The 21014-nt window shown below is 32.4% G+C and overlaps 2 protein-coding genes across 2 annotated transcripts; both read left to right on the top strand.

Annotated features, from left to right (window-relative positions):
- The first annotated feature begins 2026 nt into the window (after nucleotides 1-2026).
- LOC142607540 (uncharacterized) lies at nucleotides 2027-7104 on the top strand. The gene is made up of 10 exons (XM_075779078.1): nucleotides 2027-2361; nucleotides 2587-2844; nucleotides 2978-3182; nucleotides 3593-3683; nucleotides 3800-3945; nucleotides 4976-5219; nucleotides 5314-5418; nucleotides 5595-5777; nucleotides 5886-6090; nucleotides 6444-7104. Exons 2-10 carry the CDS (start codon nucleotides 2625-2627, stop codon nucleotides 6926-6928), a joined length of 1884 nt encoding a protein of 627 aa, XP_075635193.1. The 5' UTR covers nucleotides 2027-2361; nucleotides 2587-2624; the 3' UTR covers nucleotides 6929-7104.
- Nucleotides 7105-14347: 7243 nt separating this feature from the next.
- On the top strand, nucleotides 14348-20281 carry LOC142606610 (uncharacterized). The gene is made up of 9 exons (XM_075777926.1): nucleotides 14348-14521; nucleotides 16068-16531; nucleotides 16663-16753; nucleotides 17037-17182; nucleotides 17433-17676; nucleotides 17794-17898; nucleotides 18047-18229; nucleotides 18656-18860; nucleotides 19617-20281. Exons 2-9 carry the CDS (start codon nucleotides 16095-16097, stop codon nucleotides 20099-20101), a joined length of 1896 nt encoding a protein of 631 aa, XP_075634041.1. The 5' UTR covers nucleotides 14348-14521; nucleotides 16068-16094; the 3' UTR covers nucleotides 20102-20281.
- Nucleotides 20282-21014: the final 733 nt, after the last annotated feature.

Here is a 21014-nt window from a genome sequence, read left to right as displayed (position 1 = left end):
CTAGTAATATATTGAAATGAAAGCTCAATAAAAGACCCAAATTTTATTCTAGTTTACATTCTAAAAGTTTTTACATGGTTTAGTTTTGTGTCAGTGTCTCTCCAATTTAAAACCACGTCAGACTCATTTAAAAATACTTCAAGTCTAATTAAAGTTACTTTCAACTAATTTCAAATCAATCCAAAATTTACACCCAAAAAAATTGTTCATTTTAAATATATTTTCAAAATAACTCAATTTCATAACTGATCTGAAAAAATAAAAAATAAAAATTCTAGAGGCCAAAATTAAAAAAACCTCTTCTTTGAGGGAAATAAATATAATTTACCCTGTATTTTTTTAATATCTTTTTTTTGGGGGGGGGGATTCCTAATTTCCTATATTTTAAATGATTGACCTGCAGCCTGCTTATAATAAATTATTCCAAACACACCTAAGACATAACTAGAGACAGCTGCACTTTATCTCAAAAAAAAAAAAAAAAAAAGAACAGAGACAGCTACACGCGTCTTTTGAGTTGCCCAGGCTCACAGACAAGGAGACAAAACCGATTCTTGAAGTCTTCAAGTTACGCAAAGATCTTAAAGATCTTTTTTCTTTTTTTTTTTGGTTGATTGAAATGATATATATATATATATATATATATATATATATATATATATATATATATATATATATATATATATATTTTATACAAGATAGAATTTATATTCTAGTTTAATCTAAGTGTATATGTGTGAAGCTCTCTGCTAGAGACTTAAACCCCAACCCTTGCCTCTATACCCTACAAGCACTTGTACTTGTAGAGTGACCACCGCACCAAAGATGCGTGGTAGTTGATTGAAAAGATCTTAAGAGCCTGGTTGGTGAGCAAGTTTTAACACACAAACTCATATTTTAAACAACTTTATACATATTTTAAACTTTTTCACCCACACTTATATTAAAAACACTCAAACAACATTACTTAAACTAACTACCAAATAGTCCCTAAAGATCTTAAAATAAAGCAAATTCTAATATTATAATCTCATTTTTACAATAATTTATTATAAGGTATTAATTAATATGTGCTCTTAAAGTATACATTAGCAACCAGATCCTTATTAACTGGACCCTTATTATAATTGATCTAATTAAAAAAGAAATTGATATAATTAATAGTAAGTGATACAACTAATTTTTCACTTATTTTTACAATATTTTAATGTAACTGATTGAATCAGAAAAGAAATTGACATAATTGATGGTAAGTGATTAAAATAAGTGACTAGTACGTGTGAATCTAACAACTTTTATTTTGTTTTGTCTAATAAAACTAAAGAAATTAATATTATTTTTTAAGCAGAAAGAAATATATATATATATATATATATATATATATATATATATATAATAGATGAAACTGAGATAAACTCAAATTAAAGTTTAAATTAGAGTTCTAATTTTGCGCCATGTGTTCTAAATTATTTATTCTCAAAGAGTTTTATTTCTTAATTTTAAAATTAAATGTGAGACCACATCATAAATATTCATCTAAGTGAGTTATTAAGTACAAAAAATAAAGGGTCTAGAATAATATTGAATCGTAAAAAAAAAAAACTTTACAATAATAATAGTAATAAAAATGGACAATTTACATTTTATACCTAATAATATCTTTACAAATTTTTTTTAAAAGTTAATAAAATATAAAAATGACTATCACTAGTATTTCAATTATATATATATATAAATTATATTATTAATTTTATTGTATATCTTTAAATGTATTCATCTACATACATGCGTTTACAAACTAATTAATATAATTGATGGCAAGTGATTGAAAAAAAAAAAAAAGTGATGAGTACATGTCAATTTGACAAGTTTTGTTTTGTTTTATCCAATAAAACTGCAAAGATATAATTGATGATAAGTAATTGAAAAATAAAAGTGACAATTCTTCTCGAACGTGCCGACTTTTATTTTGTTTTGGTTTGTCCAGTAAATCTCGGTCGTAGCAGTGGAGAGAAAATAGTGAAAAAAAAATAACAGAATAATGTGAAAGTAACCATTGAACAACTCACATTTTCCTGCGCGTCTCTGTCTTTCGTTTCCTTTTTTTTTTTTTTTTTTTTGGAAGCGCTTTCAGCGCTGAAAGGCACTTTTAGTCTCGTATACGCATCTTTTTTTCTTTTCTTTTTTCATTACAAATAAGTTCCACGATATTATTTATATATTAAAAATTATTTTACTGTTTTAGCGGAATTCAAACGGAGCTTAGCACAGAGAGTTCCTATAAATTAACAACTCATTGTCAGTCTTATATATCTCTCAACCAGTTTGGTCTCTAAGCTTGTGTGTGTCTCTGTTCAGCTAGTAAGTTCAGTTCAATGCTTTCTTTCACATTTCTTATTCCTCTGTTAATCTTCACATTTGAGCTTAAATATGACATTTTTGTATATGCTTAAAGCTGTGGGAGTGTGTTTGTGTTTCATTTTTCAATCATAGTTTGTGTGTGATGCAGAGTCTCTGTTAATGTTGCTATCAGCTATATAGCATATTGAAGCTTATCTATTATCTGACTCAGTTTAAAATCTTCAGATTACAGGCCAAAAGATCTCGACTTTGGGTGTGCTAAAATGGGGAGACTTTCAAAACCCATGATGGGTTTCATGCTATTATGCTGTTTAGCAGTGCTCACTGAAGCAGATTACATAAAATATAAGGACCCAAAACAGCCAGTGGGTGCTAGAATCAAAGACCTCATGAAGCGAATGACCCTGCAAGAAAAGATCGGCCAAATGGTGCAGATCGAGCGCAGTGTTGCTACCCCAGATGTCATGAAGCAATACTTCATTGGTAAACATTTTGGTTCATATATATAACTATATATACATGTTGTACTTGTATGTATGTTGTCAAGGTTTGGTTTTTACTTTTTAGTACACGAATCCTGTTTCTGAGTAAAATGGTCTGTGTGGATTTTGGCCAGGGAGCGTGTTGAGTGGTGGAGGGAGTGTACCGGCTCCAAAGGCCTCAGCTGAGACTTGGATCAATACAGTGAATGAGATCCAAAAGGGGTCTCTATCGACCCGTCTTGGGATTCCTATGATTTATGGGATTGATGCAGTTCATGGCCACAACAATGTGTACAATGCCACTATTTTCCCTCACAATGTTGGGCTTGGTGTTACCAGGTAAGTACTTAATATACACCTTGATGCAGATTGCGGACATGATTTTTTGTTTTAGTCTTTAAGTGATTGATATAGCAATTACTTGTTTGTTGATTTCCGAGAGGACACTAACTCATTGATGGAATTTTGAAGAATATAGAATTAGATTGTCTCAATCAAATTCAAAAGTTCTGATGTTTTGAATAGTTAAGCAGCTTCACTAAAATTTAGAAGAAATTTTTTTGGTATTACTGGATAATTTAATGGTTATCTATATAGAAGCTGGGATATTGTTACAATCTGTCTAAAAGGAAAAGTTTTGATCTTGTCGAGGATAATGAATGAATGGGAAATACATCAAATTCCTATCTGTTTTAAAAAATCTACAGTCTATAAATATGTTGGATTTAATCTTGTTTTTGTTCTTTCAGGGATCCTCAACTTGTCAAGAAGATTGGAGAGGCAACAGCTCTTGAAGTTAGAGCTACAGGAATTCCATATGTTTTTGCTCCGTGCATTGCGGTAATTGAACATTTGAAATAGTTTTATTGGTGACTTCCAATCCCCACCCTCAAAGAAAAGAATAAAACCTTGAACAGTTATATTGACATATTTTGTCCACTACCTTGGTTTCACAGGTTTGCAGGGACCCACGATGGGGTCGGTGCTATGAAAGTTATAGTGAGGACCCTAAGATTGTTCAGGCAATGACTGAGATTATACCTGGCTTGCAAGGAGAACTCCCGGCCAAATCTCGAAAGGGCATTCCCTTCGTAGCTGGAAAGTAAGAGCCCTTTTGACAAATTTCTACTTTTATGACTTTGTCCTTTTTGTTTACTCTGGGTGAATTATAATTAACCTTGACTAGATTCAGATAAATGTCTCCATTGGCATATGTGTTCTATTGTAATAATTGCACGAGCTTCTCAATAGAACTTACTTGAAGGTGGCTAATGGAGACACCTTAATATTTGTATGAGCATTAAGGGAAAATGTATTTTGAGTTCTCCACACATTATTAACAAAAAAAATGCTAGCCTTATCCAATTTACTGCCTGTCAAGGGTGAACATCCTATATGAATGAATTCCTTAGTTTCACATATGCACGATAGTTTCTTTAGGAGAATTTGAGATCTCAATCCCGTAGTGGGCGATGTAGTGTTCTACATGTCAAGCATTATTAAATGACAGAAAAATAGAAAAGCTAAGTGCGCCATTTCCTTCCCATGGTCAAAGTTCAAAGCAACAGCTCACATTATTTGAATTGAGTTGGCAAGGGTCAACATCCAATTGATATGATACTTTCAAGTTTTGCCTGATAAATATTTCTTTTGGACCTCTTTTGGTTGTTCTAGATGAATGGTAAGTCTAAGTGGTGGGACATGTCTAGGCATATATAAATTATAATAACGACAAAGCTAGGTCCCCCAAGCCCTTCCTATGTTCACAATTCATAGGTGGATTTCCTTATGTCCATCTAAAAAATTTGAAAGAAGTTTTCCAATTTAGTACAGTTGTCCCATATTATTATTCTGCCATTTTCGGTCAGTCAACTTCTCTCAAAACCTTTATATACCTGCAAAGCAAGGGTTGCTTCACATTGTTTTCATGGAAGGATCAGTTCGCCAATTCTATTTATGCAAACATCATTTGTGAAAATTTGTTCTTGGTCATCCCCATTTCTTGTCCATATATGGATTAACATATTACAATGTTATATGGTAATTTATTGAATTTCTGTAGCATATAAGATGAACAGAAATTAAAACCTGGCAATAACAATTTCACCTAATTTATTGATTACTGTGGCTAGACAAAAGGTTGCAGCCTGTGCTAAGCACTTTGTGGGAGATGGTGGCACAACCAAGGGCATTGATGAGAATAACACTGTAACCAGTTTTGATGGATTGCTCAGCATCCACATGCCGGGTTACTATAATTCTATTAGCAAGGGTGTTGCAACAGTTATGGTGTCTTACTCGAGCTGGAATGGGAAGAGGATGCATGCTAATCGTGATCTTGTTACTGGTTTCCTCAAGGACAAGCTAAAGTTCAAGGTGGAAAAATTCATTTGATCAAATTGTTTAATATAGTTTTGAAAGGAAACCCTGAAGGTGCAAAGTATAATGAGTTTCTTTGGGTGCATTTCAGGGTTTTGTCATATCAGATTGGCAGGGTATTGACAGGATTACCTCCCCTCCTCATCTTAACTATTCATACTCTGTTGAAGCTGGAGTTGGTGCTGGAATTGACATGGTCTGTCAACATTTAGAACATGTCTATTGTAAATTGTACATTCATCATCGTACCAAATAAATGACATTTTGATATAAACTTAAAAATTCAGTGTTATATTTCTTCAGTATACACATGTAGGGCTTGTATTTTTATACTATTTTTCATTCTCTAATGTTTCTAATTGTGTGTTGCAGATCATGATTCCATACAACTTTACAGAGTTCATTGATGATCTAACCTATCAGGTGAAGAACAATATTATACCAATGAGTAGAATTGATGATGCTGTGAAGAGAATCTTGAGGGTTAAATTTGTCATGGGTATCTTTGAGAATCCTCTAGCTGATTTCAGCCTGGTCAACCAACTTGGTAGTAAGGTATTTCTCAAGTTTGTTATTGTCTTAGGATGATTTCAATGCTCTTCATCTATCTTTGTCAATTGGCAGAATTTTGCCATGCAATAATCCTATGACTTGCCTGAGCAGGAACATAGAGAATTGGCAAGGGAGGCCGTAAGAAAATCACTTGTACTACTAAAGAATGGAAAATCTGCTGACAAGCCCTTGCTTCCCCTTCCCAAGAAAACAGCAAAGATACTAGTTGCAGGTAGTCATGCCGACAACTTGGGCAATCAATGCGGAGGCTGGACAATAACATGGCAGGGTCTTGGCGGCAATGATCTCACAATTGGTATGTTAACTTTTACCCATTTAATATGAGTGCTCATATGTGAAATACTCTGGCAAGCCATTTTGCTTCACTTTAAAAGATACCCAACCAAAACAATTGAGACTCAGTGGAAATCGCTTAACAGATTTATACATGAAAATAGTCCGCATGATGATATGTATATACATATCTTATACTAAAGCATGTTTTGATGATTGTATAACCCTTGTCTCAAGATAGTCATCTTTATAAAAAGGTCTCAATAAAACTTTAATTTGTACAATCAAACTTCTAGGAAAATAATCTAATAGTCAATTGCAATTTAGTTCTTTATTATACACAGTTGTTTGATGGTACAACATTTGCATGAACAGGTACTACAATCCTGAATGCTGTGAAAAATACAGTCGATCCTACCACCCAGGTTGTCTACAATGAGAATCCTGATGCAGAGTTTGTCAAGTCCAACAAATTCTCCTTCGCCATTGTTGTTGTGGGCGAGCCTACGTATGCAGAAATGTATGGTGATAGCTTCAATCTATCCATACCAGAACCTGGCCCAAGCACTATCCACAATGTTTGCGGCGCTGTCAAATGTGTTGTTGTTGTCATTTCTGGCCGTCCTGTTGTGATCCAGCCTTACCTCGCAAATATAGATGCTCTTGTGGCTGCTTGGCTTCCAGGAACTGAAGGCCAAGGCGTTGCTGACCTATTGTTTGGTGACTTTGGATTCTCAGGCAAGCTTGCTCGTACATGGTTCAAGACAGTCGACCAGCTCCCAATGAATATTGGCGATCCCCATTATGACCCTCTATTTCCATTTGGGTATGGCTTGACAACTAAACCTACCAAGAACTAGGACACCATTTAGGATGAATGGCTTCTTCTATCCGCATTTTTTCCTAGCTTGGGATACTCTTGGACCTCCATGAGGTTTACCAAGTGTATTGTTTTCGAGAAATAATATTAAATGACCTTTTGACATTTTCTTTGCGCTTTTTCAATGAGAATATTAGATAACTTATCAAAAACAAAGAATGCTTGGTTAATGCAATTACTCTATTTGACCGAGATTTTTTTTTTTCTTACTGAAAATATGAGTGCACTGTGCAGCTGCAGAGTACAGACAAATATGTAATTGGATTGTATTTAGGAATTGGTGATAATAAGATATAGGCTAATTACAATTGGGGTCATTTTAACATTGTTTACTTGTTTGAAAAGTCACTTTACCACCCGAGGTTGGCTTTGTCATGTAGCCGTTACCAACTCAATCACTTTCATTGTTAATAACATTACAAAAGAAATATGATCTAAAAAGTAGTATTTGTAAAAATTGTAGAAGCAAAAGTGAAACACTACCACATTAGTGATCATCCACTTCAAGATCTTGGTCTCTCTCACACCGTAGAGCATTCACATTGAGAATGCCATATGCAAAAAGGTAGGGAACATTTAGCATAAAACTCCAAAACTAACTATTGTAAAAAAAATTTGCAATTATACTGCAGTGTAATTTTACCTTTAGAATTGTAAAAAAAAAAATACTAATCTTTTATTCAAACTTTATCAGTTCCTCTCTCTCTCACCGGTCACATTCTCATCTCCTCTTTTTTTTTTTTTTTTCTTTTTTCAGTTCCCCTCTCCCTCTCTGGTCCCTCTCTTCCCTTTCATTTTTTTTTTTCTCTCTAATATTCCTTGAATCAAGGGTTTGATGTGGTGGCAGATGGGTTTGATGTGGTGGAGGGTTTCTGTGGTGGTGGGGATGGGTGATTGAGGGTTTCGGTGGTGGGTATTATCTAGCGTGGGCTCACGGTGGTAGGTATTATCTGGCATGGGTCAAGTGACGGTGTGGTTGGTGGTGTGGAGGTGGATCGTGGCAAGGTTGTGCGTGGCGAGCTAGGTCACGGACTCACGACGTGGATTCCGACGAGGTGGGTCACGGACTCACGGTAGAGGTGAGTGGGTTTTGATTTTGGTGGTCGGCGTGGATGGTGCGCGGTTGATGGGTCTCTCTCACGGCGGTTGATGGGTCTCACGGCGATTGGCCTGGGGTTCGTGCATGGTGATTCCGATGGGGTTCATGCAGCAGCGAAGATCTATGGGTTGCTGTGAGTTGTGGTTATCAGTGGGTTTGCTTGTGGATGAATGAGCGTGGTTTGTGTGAGAGAGAAGTGAAAATATTTTTATTTTATTTTTATTTTATTTTAATGCGTAAAATGAAAAAATAAAAGTTAGAATATTAGGTGCGTTGAAAAATGATATTGTATAAATGATAAAGTAGCTTTTGAGATTATAAAATAATTTTTTTTTGTAAATTTCGGATGTGAATGCTCTTACAAATTGGTAATACAGTCTTTCACAACGAGGTCCAACTAACTCGGATGTGAATGCTCTTACAAATTGGTAATACAGCCTTTCACAACGAGCCCCACACATTAGTTGGACCTATATATTGTGAGAGGTTAGATGTATACACTTGCGGCGCGGCATGGCATGATATACCATCTCCAACTAAAATAGTCTAAGATAATGCCATGTGGCACATCCCTTACAATTTTCTTCATTTAACTTTCAAGTTTACCAAACTTTGCATTTATGTGAAAGGGTTTGGCTTACCTCCAATGAAATTTTAACTGGACATTTCTTTTTGTTCCAAGGAGAAACAGCCACGTCTCTTTTACCAAAAAAAACAGCCCCACATCTTTCACTGACAAACCAATGGTAGTGATTATATAACTCAATGCCACACCATTTTATTTTAAGCAAAAATTAACAGAACAAACCTTTTGAGCTAACGACATATTAGCTCTTGAAGTTTAAACATCATTGTTTATTTCGCTGCATCACCATTCGCAGCACAAGAGTAAGGCACAATTTTTCTGGGCAAAATTTTGAATGGGAGAAGAAATAAGAATTGATTAATGAGCAAAATATGTTTTTCTTCCTTATTCCAATAAAATAAAATAAAAAATTGTCATCAAGAGAGACTTCCAATATTAATGAGAAATTTTTAATGATGTAATCTTAAAGAAGATTTACAAGAAGACTAACCTCATCGCACGCGCAAAGCGAGTGCGATGAGACTTTTTTTTAGTGGTTTTATTTTGTAGAAAAAAAATTGTGTTTTTTTTATTTTATATATATAATTTTTATTTTAAAAGTCTAATTTATAAGTGGATAAAGTAATTTGAAAATTAACAGGAAAGTGGTCCTATCTTTTAGGCAATATTTTAGTAGGAGTTAGAGTTGCATTTTCACCATATTGTCCTTTAGTTTTATCTCTACTTAAACATAGGAGTATATGGGCATTTTTAAACTAAAAAATGAGGAATCTAAACAGTGAAAGTCCCTTAAATAATAGTATAAATTAAATGATCCTTTGGTATAGGAGTTTAAACACATATTTTTAGTTTTTAAATAACATTACACGCATTTTCACACATTTTTTCACCCACTTTTATTTTCAAAAAAATACAAACAATGTTACTAAAACAACGTTACCAAACAGCCCTTAATAGCTGCCTCAATTTGAAATTCTAAAGGCAACTTTTCTCAATCATTAGGCATGTCTTATTTTTAAACCCAAAATAAAAAACTGCCCTTTTACAGAGCACACCACCCCCATTACAAAACAACCAGCGTTCATCAAGGAAAATTACAAAATAATAAGACTATCCATGTTTTGATTCTCTGTTACATCGCAGCATAGTTTGAAGATTTAGAAACCGCATTGTTGGCATTCTTCTGAGATCTTTTTTGTCTGACTGTGCCTTTGTGTGTGGAGATCGCATAAAAAAATTTGAACAAAAAGAGCCAGATGCTTACTCTGAAACAATATGGAACAGATTAAACTTTTGCCCAGTTGTGTGTTCACACCAGTACTACAAAGGTGATGCTGCAGAAGGGAAAAAAAAAAAACGATGTTTAAACTTCAAGCGTTAAAGTGTCGTTAGCTCAAAATGTTTGTTCCGTTAGCTTTTGCTTAATATAAAATGACATGGTACTGTGTTTTAATCACTACGGCCGATTTATTAGTGGGTGATGTAGTTGTTTCTTCTTGAAACAAAAGGAAATTTTTTGTCAAAATTTTACTAGATGTAAGCCAAACCTTATGTGAATATAGTACTAATTAATTGTCATGTTTTAATGGGACAAATGCATTTATTATCATGTTTTAATTATCTTAGTATACTAATTACACACTTTTTTTTAAAGATAATTACAATATGTTGTTAACCCTACAACTCAAACTCTATTTCCCCTAAACCTCCAAGCGCTTTATACATAGAGAGGTATCAATTCAGCTACAAGTCATTAGCCTAATTACACACACTTAAGTGTCCACTTTTCAATACCATTCAATGTATTCATCAACCCCAAATAAGGAATTCAAAAGATGTATTAGAGTGACTTTTTTTTTAATTGCATTGCTTTTACGAATCAAATTACATTGGCTCCTGTGGTTTTTGGGCTATCTCATAGATAAGGGGTGGATTAGTCTAGCAAACTTGGGATACCGATTCTCTAATATAAAAAATTTATATCATATCAAAAATCAAATTATATAATTACATATCATATAATATATTTAAACTATAATAGTTGAATTTAACAATGGGCATTTGTCATGATGGTTGAATAAGAAATCTAGGATTCAATTCCCGCTTACACTAAAAATCAATTGGTATCTTGGTCTGATGACAAAGAGCTATTATCAAGAGCAAACATCATAAGTTAAAACTTTCTAAAAAAAAAGCTACATAAAAGGTTTTTCTCAAAAAAAAAAAAAAAAAAAAAAAAGCTAAGATTTTGAGGGGAAAAAAACTTAAGATCAAACAATGGGCATGTCATATATGTAACTGTGGGGTCATGGATTTTGGGATTTGGCCGAGAGCATGTGGTTTTGGCCGAGAAGCATGGGTGGTCCGAGTCCGAGGAGTACTATCTCCTCGGATAAAGCTAAACGCAAATCTGGTATAGATCCTAATGATCAAGGATGACCTTTCAGGAAGTTCTAATAATAGCAACAAGCAGCATGAATGTACAAGAGGGATAAGGACTAAAAAATATCTAAGGGAAAGCTGCTACCACCGCATTAATGAGGAAGTGACCTCTGAACAGTATTATGTCAGCCTTACAGCCACTCCAAAAGACTTTTAGAGGGGGCTGATGGGACAAATATCAGCATAAACCATCAACTGTTCACATGTAGTCCACGTGTAGGGTAAGGATGAAGGGAGAGATGTAATATAAATAAGGGTAGAGATCCCAGAGAAGGGAGAGGATGAAGAAAAGGAGAAGAGAAAGCACTATAACAGTCTCAACAACTTCTATAACCATTGTCATCCAATATATACTAGAACAGAGCTCTTCAGACTGTGCCGAGGACAAACTTTCTCGCACAAACCGGGTTCAATTCTTGTTGGCTCATCATCCAAAACCATATTAACTGTTATCCATGCACTAAAGCCTAACTATTTGACCCACTCTCTACAAATTTATTGTACTGGGTTCACTGGGCCAAGATCCCTTACATTTTTGGGCTTGGTTTGAAAATCGTGTCCCTACAGTAACTTTAAAAAAAATATATTAATTTTATTATTTGATTAAAATTATATTATGATATATAATCAAAATAATATTAAATTCATTTTATAAATTGCTTAAAACTTTTAGTAATAGAATTTTAGTTTAAGTAGAATGTTATATTTCTTGAAATTTAACAATAGAGTTTTATGTATAACTAGTCGCTAACTTGCGCGATGCACGGAAAAATTATTGACTTTGAAAAAAAAATCCAACGAGTAAATAAACATTTTGCTAGATAGTATTTTTTTTTTTAAATGAAGAAATATTTAACTTTTATACTTTTCCATAGTTTAGAAGTGTTGTCTAACATTGAACGTTATTGAGTTGCAATTGCATATAATTACCGAAACCTACAAAGTAATTTACAATTCTTAAATTAATAAAGTAAAACTCTCAATAGTTATATAAACACACACACACACACTCAAATCTAATATAAACTACAAATATATAAACAAAGACCATGATATGAGGAAGACACATCAAGTTTCAAATTTGAGTATCAATATGATTTTCTCATAGTAATAACAATATAAACAATTCAAAACATAGAACAATATCAAAATTGTAATACCTAATTCCATTATCTTTTATGTTGAATCCAAACAATTAATTAATTGAGATTAATCCAAACAAATAATTAATCAACCAAAAATCATAGCTTTTAATAGGAAAACAAAAAATCATATGAACCTAAATAAAAAGCATTTAAGATGAAGAATTAATATCAAACTTCAAAATTTATAGAATCCCCAAATTCTACTTCAAAACCAAACCAAATTCAACAAATTTATATATAACCTACCAAGTAAAAATTTATCATTCCCTAGACTTGGAGACATAGGTTGCAACTTTTATTTTTCTCTAAAAAATAGATATGCTTTATCTGCCATGTACAATAAAAAAAATTAGTAGAAATTTCAACCCAAAAACCAAACCCACGAAAATAATGTCAATATAAATATGAAGATTAACCCAAATACTCAAAAGAAAATCAATTTTAAACATAACAAAAGAATAAGATAGAAAGAAAATCTTAGATAGAAACAAATGTCCACATATGTTGAATTGAAATTTTATTAATAACAACAGTATAAAAAAATTTGACATAAAATTCATTAATAAAAGAAGAAAGTTGAATTAGATTGCTTGCATTTTTTATACGTTAGTCTCTGTTTTTTGCTTCGGTTATATATATTTTCAACGTTTGAGTTTGAGTTTGAGTTTAAGTTTGAGTTTGAGTTTAAGTTGGACTTATTAGAGAGATAGAGTTTCACTCATTGTTAAGTTTGGATTAAACAAAAAAAAAAATATTTTTTAAATGATAATGATGAATTTGAGTTTAAGTTGAACTTGTTAGATGTAGAGTTTTACTCCTTGTTAAATTTGAACTAAACAAAAATAATTTTATTTAAATTAAATGATAAATTTATTTAAATATTGTGTAAACATAAAAAATTGTGAGAGTTTTAGAGGCTTCGGTTATATATAAATAAACTATATGTATATATAATAGTTTAATCTACATAAACTATCTTAATAACAAATGTGATAAATATTAAATTTATTTTAAATTACTTGAAACTTTTGATAATAGGAGTTTAAATTTCTTACAAGGCACATGCTTTAACTAGGGAAAAAAGATTTTCTTATTCGCTTTTAGTATGGAAGTAGTTTGTTTCTCCTGATATTGATAATTTTGTAATGGCTGATTTAATCTTGATAATGTTTTGTCAAACTATTTCTAAAAAAAAAGTTTTATCATGTCAAGTAAGTAAAGTATTGGTAATAGTGTTTAATGCAAGATTAAATATATTATAATATTAATAATAAGAGTGTAGACACTTGTAGCAAAACAAAAATAGCCACTTGGTGCATCGGTGGCTTCTAGAACCAATATGATTTTAAGGACACAACCACAAGTTGGTTCTAATGCTCTAGTTTACGTAGGAATATTAACAAACAAAAACATATTTTTATATAGAAAAATAAAAGCCCGAATTATTGGCTGCAAAATTAACTTTTAGAATCTACCATTAATTACTACATTTTTAATTTCATTCCCTATTTTCAATGAAGTTATATGATATATCAATTTTTTTTTTATCTCACATCAGTAAGAGATATGGAATGTGATTTAACAATGCTATGATAAGGTTTTTATTACTATTTGTATATATATACCAAACTCTTTTTTTGGTGATCTCAATGTAATAAGTGATTCCACATTAGTTGTGTGTGTCTAGTGTCCACTGTTTATGACCCCAGTTTACAACTACAAATATTATGTCATTTTGTAATTATACTCTGGTTATATAATATATTATAAACCCTGTTCAAAATATTATTATTATTTTTGTGTGTATTCTAATAAGTATTATTATTTACTTAAAAAAAAATCCAACAAAGGTTTTACAACTCCTAGTTTGGAAAAGTATAATTTTGTTCTTATCCAAATTAAGTTGTATACACCTACTCATCTACAACGTTATCCACAACTTATCCGGATTAAGTAATAATTTTGTGTCACCGTAATAGGCCAGATAATGCTTGATAATGCTTGATTTTGAGTCATAAAAAGAAAAAAAAAATCCAGATAATGCTTTATATTCGTATTTGTCATATCAAAACAAATCCTCCACGTTTTGTTTTCCTAAACCCTCTATAAATATTTACACTGGTTTCTACCTATATGAAAAAAAAAAAAAAAAAAGCACTGGTTTCTAGGTGAGGTACTGCTATTGTTGGCGTTGGAGGTATGGGGTTTTACTCTTCTCCTCTCTAGATCTCTCCCACCACAACAGTTGCGACTTTTGTGTTTGTTTCTTTGTGCTACGTAACGCATGATCGCATGTAGATGGTATAGTATATGTTGCCTCTTCAGATTTTCCTCGTTAATTAGCATTGAGCATCCGTGATTTTTTTTTTTTCCTTACAATTAAAAGGTTTTAGTAGTATCTGTTTGTAACTTGTGAAAGTCACTCTGCAAATCTCGGTTTTCAACGCAGTCTGGTTCATTCTCTGAATAACTCTTCATGTAATCATGTTCCAAGCTTTTTTGTTTGTTGTTCTCTCTTCTCTCTCAGACACAGAAGAAATTAATTTTCCTTAGGTAACAAAGCTCTATACACATTAGGATTTAAACCTACATGAGACTAAGACACCATTTATCTCAGGTTTTTTATTGGACGACAAAAAGCTTAATCAGTTTAGCTAATTGACCCCACTTTTTTGCTAGTTAAACTTCAATAGAATCCATGCTTTTTATATCCTTCGTTTGCATTAAATATATAATTTGATATTTTCATGTTTCTAATTTTGAACTTAAATATTTTTTTTTTTCTGTAAATTTTTTTATCCTTTATTCTTTTTTATCCTTTTTTTTTTTTATGAATATTGTCTTTGTTTATTGTTCTCTCTCCTCTCTCACTCACACAAGAACTTCTCCTTAGATAATAAAGCTACCATATGTGTTAAAAATACTTAATATTCTAAAAAAAAATAACAAAGCTTCCCATAATTTCTTTTATTGATATATAAATATAACTAAGATTCCCATGCTTTTTTTATCCTTTATTTGCATTAATGATTAAACATATAATAATTATATTTGCATTAATGATTAATCATATATTAATTATAATTTGATTTTTGCATGTTCCTATTTTGAACTTAAATCTTTGATTATTTGTAAATTTTTCTATTCTTTCTGTTTTAATCTATATAGTAGAGGGTGTAACAACCATGCCAAGTTATCAAAATCTTCTTCTTTCTGATTTGCTTTCAAACTGACTTTTCCTTAGGTAATAAAGCTTCCCGTGTGTAGAAAAAAGTAACAATAATAACTAACCACCTATGATTTGTTGTGAAAATATTATAAAAATGTTGTGGACGTAGCGCATTTCTTTTCTTTTAGAAAAATGATATGTGCACAACATTTTTACAATATTTTTACAACAAATCATAAGTGACAGGTTGTTACTAGTTGTTATTGTTGGGCAAAAAAGTAATCTTAGTGTTAGATTCAAATTTGAACCAATAATAACTATCCACCTATGATTTGTTGTGAAAATGTTGTGGACGTAGCGCATCTCTTTCTTTTATTGATATATATATATATATATATATATATAAAACTAAGCCTCCATGCTTTTTTTATCCTTTATTTACATTAATGATTAAACCTATAATAATTATATTTGCATTAATGATTAATCATATAAATATATAATAATTATAATTTGATTTTTGCATGTTCCTATTTAGAACTTAAATCTTTGATTATTTGTAAATTTTTTTATTCTTTCTGTTTTAATTAAGAGGATGTAACAACCATGCCAAGTTATCAAAATCTTCTTCTTCTTTCTGATTTGCTTTCTAACTGATATTTCAATTTCCTTTCACAGATATTGAAAGAGCTATAGCTTTGAAGGATGGCGAAAAGGTTTTCAATAGCCCTCGTGGGGCTTCTGTTCCTATGTTGCAGTTGGACAGTGGTGGTAAACGCTGAAGGAGAATACTTGAAATACAAGGACCCAAAACAACCCATTAATGCTAGAATAAGAGACCTAATGAAACGGATGACTCTAGCAGAAAAGATTGGCCAGATGGTGCAAGCAGACCGCTCTGTAGTCTCGCGTGAAATTATGAGGAACTACTCATTAGGCAGTGTACTGAGTGGTGGAGGAAGTGAGCCATTGCCTCATGCTACACCACAAAATTGGATTAACATGGTCAATGATTTTCAAGAGGGTGCTATCTCTAGCCGTCTTGGGATTCCTATGCTTTATGGCATTGATGCAGTTCATGGCCACAATAATGTGTACAAGGCCACCATTTTTCCCCATAATGTTGGTCTTGGAGCTACAAGGTAAGGATTGTATTATATTCCCCTTCCATAGTATATTATTATATTGTATTGTCTATTCTAATATAGAATGAACCCAACAAAAAAAACTATGGACTTTTACTTTACTTTCCAATCATGGAAACATGTTGCAGGGATGTTCACCTTGTGAAGAAGATTGGTGCAGCAACTGCACTTGAAGTTAGAGCTACTGGGATCAACTACGCTTTTTCTCCATGCATTGCGGTATGGAACCAATTCCAAGAATCATTCTCCGGACAACCAAGTACAGGAACATGATGTTTTTTACGACTATTGTTTTGACATAAAATTTTGTAATTGGTTTATGATAAAAGTAGTATCAGTAAATCACGTTAGCATTCATAAAAAAATATATATATATTGTAAAAAGTGTTTAGTCTTTAACATTACTCTTCCATGAAATTGCATAATTTCTTTGTTAGTCCCCACCTTTGGTGATGAATTTGAGGAGCTAATTAATCTTAATGTTATTTTGCATATCTAACAGGTGTGTAGAGATCCCAGATGGGGTAGATGTTACGAGAGCTTTAGCGAGGATCCCGAAATTGTGAAAAAGATGACAGATATCATAATTGGATTGCAAGGCGAGATTCCAGCTGATTCACGAAAGAGTGTCCCATATGTTGGTGGAAAGTAAGTTCAACGAATACTATCGTAAATACATATTTTTAGTGCATGCCTTCTTGCTTTGATAACTGATATGTAGTCAAAACCATTACACCATATGAAAATATGGTTACTCACCTCATACCTAGTCCAACAGAAAGTTATTTTGAAACATAAATTACATTGAAATTTGGTGTGGTATTATTATTCATGCCCCTCACGAAATTAATTACTTAGAAACTGTCTTCCTAGCTAAGGCCTTGTGTTTTTTATATAGGGATAAGGTTCTGGCTTGTGCAAAACACTTTGTGGGTGATGGAGGCACCATTAGAGGCATCAATGAGAACAACACTGTAATTGATTGGCACGGATTACTGAGCATTCACATGCCTCCCTACTTGGATTCTGTTATCAAGGGTGTTGGCACAATTATGACTTCCTACTCCAGCTTGAATGGAGTAAAGATGCATGCTAACCATGAACTTGTCACCAATTTTCTCAAGGGCACCCTCAAGTTTAGGGTACAAACATTTCCATACACTATCTATACGAAGTTTTTTTTAGTTATTTAGATGTTTGAACCTGAAAGAACCAATCAATTCTAACTCGATCCCCATATGTTACTGTACAAATTGCAGGGTTTTGTGATCTCTGATTGGCAGGGTATTGACAAGATTACATATCCACCCGGTTCAAACTACTCATACTCAGTTTTGGCTGGAGTTCAAGCTGGTATTGACATGGTTAGTGGCCATTCTATGCATTAATCACATTTCTCATCTTGAACTGTTTTGGACTTAATTAATAAAGAAGAAGAAGTCATTTTGCCTGATGTTGATTGTTTAAAGTGAAATGCTTAACTATGAAGCCTGATATTTTGGGTGTTTTCAGGTCATGGTTCCCTACAATTTCAGTGATTTCATCGGTAATTTGACTGACCATGTCAATAACAAACGTATCCCTATGAGTCGTATTGATGATGCTGTTCACAGGATTTTAAGAGTCAAGTTTATGATGGGTCTATTTGAGAACCCCTTATCTGATGAGAGTTTTATTGACCAACTTGGAAGCCAGGTTAGTCACTTTTTTTTTTTTTTTTGGATAATTCAATAGTGAAGTAGTGAAAATTTGAACTCTAAACTACAAAGCTCTTGACTATTCACCTATATACTTAATTAGGCAAAAACATAGTTACAATTCTTTAGGTGTTATATTTTTTGTTTCCTGATTGAAATCAACCACATGGTTGTATAGACTAATTAATACAACATAAAGAGTGTTGTCCTTTTCAAAGACAATTAAATTCAACTATGTGATTCATTCTTCATTACAATCACATGATTAAATTAGATTGGGAAACTAAGGTACAGAACCTAAGGAATTGTACTCAGCTTTACCTGAGTAATTAATGCAGCTAGGAACTGTAAACATCTTTGTAATTGACTTAATCATAATATAATGTACTATTACAAATGAAATCGTGTGATATTTTCCTGACAGGCACATAGAGATTTAGCACGAGAAGCTGTGAGAAAGTCACTAGTTCTCTTAAAGAATGGAGAAAATGCAGATAGTCCATTGCTACCTCTGTCGAAGAATGCATCAAAGATCCTAGTTGCTGGAAGCCACGCCAACAATTTGGGCTATCAATGTGGTGGTTGGACTATCGCTTGGCAAGGACTTGATGGAAACAACCTCACTGCAGGTACATGCTTTACCTACCATTTCACCTCGAATTCATATACGAACAAACAGGGCCGGCCCAAGGCCTAGGCCTAAGGCCCGCAACCAAAAAACAAATTTTCATAGTAAAAATAGGCTCCATTTCTCTTTATAAAATGCTCAAAATTTTATAAAAATATAACATTTTTTAAATAATTGGCACTTCTTCTTTTTTAAATAATTGAAACCCTAAAATGTTTTAAAAAAATACTGCAAATGTAATAGATCATCAATGATGACTAATCTCTCCTAATAATTTGAGACTTTAATTTTTGTAAACTAATCTCCTACAAAACCAACGCACCAAATAATATCTACCAATCTCTTTCTCTTAAAAAGAAGATATAAAATTAAATTTCAAATTACAACTTTACTTAACAATGCACAATCATATATTCAAGTTAAAGTAAGTTTATATAATTTTAAATAATTTTTTTTAGTTCTTTTTGTTTAGATTTATTATTCAACTATGATATTCAATCTTCTATATGAAATTAACCTTAGTTTAGTTAGTATTATTCATCAAAGTATGTATTTATATCTAATTAGTCTTAATTTAATTAGAATTATATAATTTTATATAATTAATGTTTACATATAAAAAGGCTCTATTATAAAATTTCGTTTTAGGCCCCAAAATTTATTGGGCCAGCCTGCCAACAAAGAACAATTATTCCATTACAACATCTTGTATTCATTGTAATAAGCAATGAGGTGCCTCCTATTTTTTGAAAAACAGGAACGACGATTTTAAGTGCTATTACAACTGCTGTTGACCCCAGCACAGAAGTTGTCTATAGCAAGAACCCGGATGCTGATTATGTGAAGTCCAACAACTTCTCCTATGCCATTGTTGTTGTAGGAGAGCACCCCTATGCAGAGACACTAGGAGACAGTTTGAACCTGACAATTGCCGAACCAGGTCCAAGCACAATCACAAACGTGTGTGCGAGTGTCAAGTGTGTTGTTGTGGTAGTCTCTGGCAGACCTCTTGTGATTGAACCATACATGTCACAAATTGATGCACTTGTTGCTGCATGGCTACCGGGTTCTGAAGGCCATGGAGTTGCTGATGTTCTTTTTGGTGACTATGGATTCACTGGGAAGCTTGCTCGTACCTGGTTCAAGACAGTAGATCAGCTACCAATGAATGTTGGTGATGCTCATTATGATCCACTATTTCCATTTGGGTTTGGACTTACTACTAAGCCAGTTAAGGCATAGAGTCTCTCTCGTGTGTGTCTTTTCTTTTCCTTTTTTACCTTCTTGGATTTGTTTAAATATTGGTTTAGTTGTTAACGTTTAAAAGTCACATGGGTATGAGGAAATTTTGCAGTCTGACTTTATTGGAACTATACTACGCTGCTTGTCGTTAATTGAGATGTTGCGAATCACTTGTTACCTCGCTTCGTTTCACCATATGTAATTTCAACCATTTTTTTTGGGTAAAAACTAACAGGTGAATCTTCTTTATAATGAACCAAGTACAAACAGATTCAACTAAAACAAAATGTAAATGTCAAATCTATTTGTTGTTTAATCATAAAGATAATTAAAAGTCAATAACACAATAACACTCATGAATGTTTTGTTTAGACCGCAGATAAAACCTTTTTTTTTTCCCCTCTCAACAATAAAAACTTCATTTTGCCAACAATGTGTAACTACATTAAAAAGAAATGATGTATTCATAATACTTTTACAATAAATTATAAATAGTAAGTTGTTATTGGTTCTAACTTGAATTCACCATTAAAATTATTTTTCCTTCCACCCATAACCGTCATTAACAACTTGTTACTTGAAATTTGTTGAGAAAGTATTGTATACATCACATTTCTCCTACATTAAATAGATTGTTTTTAGTTTCTAAAAAGATATAAATGTCATGTCACAGCATTTTCCAATAAATTAATTTATTCTAAATGGCAGGTTTTTATTGGGCAAAAAAATAATTTCAATAATGAGTTCAAATTAGAATTAAAAACAACTTATGATTTGTAGCACTTCTTAAAAAGAAAATCAAAACTTTTTTTTTTGGGGGGCTAAGTAGTTGATGTTATCAAAAATTGATGTAACAGTAAATTTTTCACTTTCAAGTATCAAATTATATTCTTACATCATTTTTTTTTTTTAG

This window comes from Castanea sativa, chromosome 8 (genome assembly GCF_040712315.1).
Source record: "Castanea sativa cultivar Marrone di Chiusa Pesio chromosome 8, ASM4071231v1".
NCBI classification, from domain to species: domain Eukaryota; kingdom Viridiplantae; phylum Streptophyta; class Magnoliopsida; order Fagales; family Fagaceae; genus Castanea; species Castanea sativa.
The sequence above is the reverse complement of the archived record's forward strand: the minus strand, read 5'-3'. Positions and strand labels throughout refer to the sequence as shown.